Below are 6000 nucleotides of genomic sequence, written 5' to 3' on the forward strand. Positions count from 1 at the left end.
TGGACCAGAGCGCACCAGGCCCTCCTGTCTTCCACTGCCTCCCGCAGTTTGGTCAGACTCATGCTGGTAGCTTCAAGAACACTGTCCCACCATCTCGTCCTCTGTTGTCCCCTTCTCCTTGTGCCCTCCATCTTTCCCAACATCAGGGTCTTTTCCAGGGAGTCTTCTCTTCTCAGGAGGTGGCCAAAGTATTGGAGCCTCAGCTTCAGGATCTGTCCTTCCAGTGAGCACTCAGGGCTGATTTCCTTCAGAATGGAGAGGTTGGATCTTCTTGCAGTCCATGGGACTCTCAAGAGTCTCCTCCAGCACCAGAATCCAAAAGCATCCATTCTTCGGCGATCAGCCTTCTTTATGGTCCAGCTCTCTCTTCCATACATCACTATAGTGATACCTCGGGTTAAGTACTTAATTCGTTCCGGAGGTCTGTTCTTAACCTGAAACTGTTCTTAACCTGAAGCACCACTTTAGCTAATGGGGCCTCCCGCTGCCGCCGCGACGCCGGAGCACGATTTCTGTTCTTATCCTGAAGCAAAGTTCTTAACCTGAAGCACTATTTCTGGGTTAGCGGAGTCTGTAACCTGAAGCGTATGTAACTCGAGGTACCACTGTACTGGGAAAAGGCTGCCCTAACCCAGATTCTGGCATTGAGAGAATAACGCAAGGGGTTCTTACCCCAGATGTCTATTTGTATAGAAGGTGGGAATTGCCAAAGAAGAAGACGACGACAACAGAGGATGGTTTAAACTGGCGGGGTGGGGGCTGCAAGCTCATCTACCAGCGGAGCCGGTGTCGGTGGCCGGGGAGGGGGTCGCGAGAAGCCCTTGCTCTCCTCTCCACAGGCCCTCCAAGTCTGGGATAATAAGCCTGCATCAATTCTCTCCCCTGTTGGCAACTGAAGACAGATGGCCCAGAAAATGCAAGCGGAAAGAGAAGGGGCTGCCAGGAGAAATTTTGCGGTGGCAGAGTGGGAAACAGCTGGCTCAGGAAGGAGGAAAAGGGGATGGGGGAACTGGCAGGAAAGGAGGAGAGAGGGAGAGGGAACCGGCTGGTAGGTGTGCAGAAGGATGGAAAGGGAGATAAAGGGGAAGTTCAGCTCAAGGTAATTTGGGGCGCAGTTGCAACGGTTCCTAGAAGGCAGGGAGTGTCCTCTGTGTTAATTTCTATGCACATAATAAGGGGATTCTTGCCCATAACAAGGCTTGTGAGGTTTAATAAGTTGACTGTTTATATTTGGGCAACTTTTCTGCTGTACTTCATTGGAAGGAGAAAAACAATCATTTCCTCAATAACAATTTAAACAATTTATTTAACTAAGACAATAACAATATAGCATACGTATCCATGTTTGTTAACTGATGTGGTTAAACGGTTTTTTAAAAATACAACAGGCTGAGTTTTATCACACATTAAATCCTCATTTCCTGATGAATAGCCTTTGGACTAGAATGTAACTTAAATAAAAAACTATCTTTAGAAAGATTTTTCCTCCAAAAGAGCATTTGATTTTAAAAATCCGATTGAAAGAAAATAAAACCTATCAATCAATCAAATTTATTTATTTATTTATTTATTTTTAAAATCATTGATATTAAAAAAACCATTTTTATTAGTTTTTTAAACATATTAATTCCAACTTTCATATAGAATAATTTCTCATCTTATACAATATTTTTGGCCTCCCGTCAACACCTCTGACGATTTTCCATTCTTTACCACTTCTTGTGCATTTCTTAATTTCATATTACCTTTTGTTATCCTTAACCAATAATTCTCCTCCTTATCTTTTTTTGCAATACACCTCTTGCAGACCTAACGAGCATCATTTGTTCGTCACAATTGCTTTTCAAATAGTCCGTAAATTTGCTCCGGTCTTTATTTTTATCCACGCAAGTCAGATTCTCCCCCACTGAGCCACAGTGCTTTCCTGATTGGGGTCTTCAGGGCAAGGCAGAAGCGATTGGTAGCATTCATGGGGGAACGGGTTTGGGGGGAAATCTGGGGTTCACCTCTTCCTGCTCTGCGCCCCTCGCTGACGTCCGTGTGTCCCCCTCCATCCTTTTTGGCACGATTGCAGCTGGACCACATGCAAGCAGAAGAAACAGCTGGCAAAGGCCCGGGCGGGCGAACTGGTGACGTCCCCGGAGGGCGAGAAACTTCACAGCGACAGCGGGGTCTTCCTCGACACCCACAGCCTGCAGGATCAACACCTTTCTAAGAAGGGTAACAATAATAATAATAATAATAATAATAATAATAATAATAATAATAATAATAATAATAATGATAATGATAATAATAATTTATTATTTGTACCCCGCCCATCTGGCTGGGTTTCCCCAGCCACTCTGAGCGGCTTCCACAAGGACAAAAAATACACTAAGATGTCACACATTAAAAACTTCCCTGAACAGGGCTGCCTTAAGATGTCATCTGAATGTCAGGTAGTTGTTTATCTCTTTGACATCTGATGGGAGGGCATTCCACAGGGCGGGTGCCACCACCGAGAAGGCCCTCTGCCTGGTTCCCTGTAGCTTTGCTTCTCGCAGCGAGGGAACCGCCAGAAGGCCCTCGGCGCTGGACCTCAGTGTCCGGGCTGAAAGATGGGGGTGGAGACGCTCCTTCAGGTATACTGGCCCAAGGCCGTTTAGGGCTTTCAAGGTCTGCACCAACATTTTAAATTGTGCTCAGAAACGTACTGGGAGCCAATATAAGTCTTTCAGGACTAGTGTTATGTGGTCTTGGCGGCCGCTCCCAGTGCCCAGTCTAGCTGCCGCATTCTGGATTAGTTGTAGTTTCTGGGTCACCTTCAAAGGTAGCTCCACATAGAGCGCATTGCAGTAGTCCAAGCGGGAGATAACCAGAGCATGCACCACTCTGGTGAGGCAAGGCTTGTGCCCCCAGGGTTTTCCCAAGCACAAACGGGGCGGCATGATTCGTGGCTGGCACACCCTGGCCCAAACTGGTGCAGGCAGTGGCATAGCGAGGTGAGGTGGTACCCGGTGCAGAATTTTTTTTTGTCACACACACCCTACACATACATCGATGGCTCGGGGTGGGCTTCAGAGTCGCGGGTGGCACGCCAAATTTCACCCCCCAGGCCGGTGCCGGATTTACGTATAAGCTAAACAAGCTATAGCTTAGGGCCCCACTCTCTTGGGGGCCCCAAAAAAAATTAAAGGAGAAAGAACTGGATGTACGTTTCCAAAATATAAGATGAAAAACAAATAAAATAAAACCTACATACAAAATGAACCTCTTTATACAGCAGCATTTGTCATTAAAGAGATGCACAGCTCAGCTGAGACTGGTTGTTTTTAGATTAATATTTTTATTTTTTATTTTGTTTCATTTTTATTTTTGTTTTAATGTTTGAATTATAAGTCACTTTGAATTTGCATCCTGATTGTTTTTTTAAAGACACAATTAAGTCCAATAGGTTTTGTTTCTTTCATGAAATTTTTATACTTCTTGATTGTAACAGACCTCAGAATGAAACAATATTTTTTTGGGGGGTGAAAACAGTTAAAAGCACTATTTAAAGAATTCAAAACATAAAATCAGCAAGAAACCGAAAGCGGATCAAAATGCAAATCAGCGTTTCTGAGCACCTGAGTTGGCTTGCTTAAATGAACATGTTTTTAAAGGTAAAGGTAAAGGGATCCCTGACCATTAGGTCCAGTCGTGACCGACTCTGGGGTTGCGGTGCTCATCTCGCTTTATTGGCCGAGGGAGCCGGCATACAGCTTCCGGGTCATGTGGCCAGCATGACTAAGCCACTTCTGGCAAACCAGAGTAGTGCACGGAAACGCCGTTTACCTTCCCGCTGGAGTGGTACCTATTTATCTACTTGCACTTTGACGTGCTTTCGAACTGCCAGGATGGCAGGAGCAGGGACCGAGCAACAGGAGCTCACCCCGTTGCGGGGATTTGAACCGCCGACCTTCTGACCGGCAAGTCCTAGGCTCTGTGGTTTAACCCACAGCACCACCCACGTCCCAACATGTTTTTAGCAGGTGCCAAAAAGGGTACCGTGAATGTCAATAGGCAGGGAGTTTCAAAGTTTAGTTGCTGCCACAATCTTGGAACAGATATTACGTGGCGCCTGCAATGGTGCCCATTCCGCAGATCAAAGCGGGCAAGGGGGCGTATGTTCGTGATATCCATGAAACGGTGAAATCTGCTATGATTAAATGGGCACAAGATGTTGGACATAATATTATGATGGCTTGCTTGGAAACAGTTATGGACCACAGGTATGAAGTTCACGGCATGCAATGCCTTAAGAGAGAATATAATGAAAATGATATACAGGTGGTACATGACACCAGTCAAGCTTGCAAAAATCTCTCATTTGCCCAATAATAAATGTTGGAAATGTAAAGAGACTGAAGGTACATTCTTTCACCTTTGGTGGTCATGCCCAAGGATTAAGGCTTTCTGGGAGATGATCTATAATGAAATGAAAAAGGTATTTGAATATACCTTTCTGAAGAAACCAGAGGCCTTTCTCCTGGGCATAGTCGGCCCATTGGTGTCAAAGAAGGATAGAACTTTCTTTATGTATGCAACAACAACAGCAAGAATACTTATTGCAAAGCATTGGAAGACACAAGATCTACCCACCAGGGGAGAATGGCAGATGAAGGTGATGGACTACATGGAACTGGCGGAAATGACTGGCAGAATCTGAGACCAGGGAGAAGAGTCGGTGGAAGAAGATTGGAAAAAATTTAAAGATGATTTACAGAAACATTGCAAAATTAATGAATGTTAGAATGATGTTGGAATGAATTTATGTGATTTTAGCAGAAATGTTATAAAGATTTAAAGACCTCTAAAAATTGTAATAAATATCATATATATATATATATATATATATATATATATATATATATATATATTCGTGATATCCTCTCTGACCTTCCCCTCTCTTTCTCCACGCAAAACAGGGCACAGGATTGAACCCCGCCTGTACACAAACCTGCCGCCCCACAAGCAGGAAGAGGTGGAGCAGCTGCTGGAAGCCCCCGCCCACGGCAAAGACTGGCGCTGCCTGGCCAACTACCTGGGCTACGAGGAAGAGACGATCGATGCCTTCGGCCGGGGGGAGGCCCCTGCCCACACCCTGCTCTCTAATTGGTCGGCCAAGGAAGGGGCCACGCTGGAGTCCCTCTGCACGGCCCTGGCGGCCATTGAGAGGGTGGACGTGGCAGAGAACTTGAGCGCCCCCGCCGAGGTCAGCTCCGTGGTGTGATGGGGGAACGGACCTGCTGGCCCAGCAGGTGGACTGACTTAGGGTTACGTTTGTGGGTTTGGGTTTTTACTAAAATTGGGGGGGTGGGGGGAGGGGACGGGAAGAAGAAGGGGCAAGTCAGGGATCGGGACGTTGGTTTTACTGTAAAGGGATTTCTTTAAACACATGGGAACTTGAGCAAACGGCAGTGGACATCATTGCGGCGCATGAACACCGATGGATAATGATAATACTTTTACGATTGGTACCCCATACCTCTGACTGGGTTGCCCCAGGTGACCTGCAGATACAAGAAAGAGGGGGAATGGCTTTGTGCTTCCTTGTTTGGGGTCCTCCAGGGTCTACACTGTGTTTTTGTGCTGGGGGCGGAGCAGGCATGTGTGGTTTTCCCTTTCAGCAAAAGATTGGACTCAAAGGGGTTTTCGTACTCTCTGCACCTGCTACGTATTTCTATTTCAGGTGAGCTGGACCCCATTTCCGCACATCTTGCAGGTGTTGCGTTTTTACAGTGCAGGGACGGTCCTCAGAAATCGTGTCCTTTTAAAAATAATAATAACAATCCCCAAACTTTTACTATTTCGGTTGGTTTACTGTGTTGAATAATAAACAATGAAATGTTTTAAATCGTGATGGATGGGGAAAAGTTCCGGGAGGAGGTGGTCTGGAGGATTGCAGTCTCATCGCACCCACTCTTTTTAATGCTTTTTATTAAGTTTTCATTTCAAAGACACCACCACCACCAAAAT

The 6000-nt window shown here is 45.7% G+C and overlaps 1 protein-coding gene across 1 annotated transcript in view; it reads left to right on the forward strand.

Moving 5' to 3' along the window:
* Positions 1-5330, forward strand: part of LOC309353256 (tumor necrosis factor receptor superfamily member 16-like) — a 43511-nt gene extending 38181 nt beyond the window's left edge. Inside the window, exons 5-6 of the mRNA XM_081882588.1 lie at positions 2075-2220; positions 4950-5330. Coding sequence (XP_081738714.1) covers positions 2075-2220; positions 4950-5254 — 451 coding nt within the window. The 3' untranslated portion in view covers positions 5255-5330. The remainder of the gene's footprint in view (positions 1-2074; positions 2221-4949) is intronic.
* The last annotated feature ends 670 nt before the right edge of the window (positions 5331-6000 follow it).

The sequence above is a fragment of the Podarcis melisellensis genome (assembly GCF_964234715.1).
Source record: "Podarcis melisellensis genome assembly, chromosome: 12".
Taxonomy (NCBI): Eukaryota; Metazoa; Chordata; class Lepidosauria; order Squamata; family Lacertidae; genus Podarcis; species Podarcis melisellensis.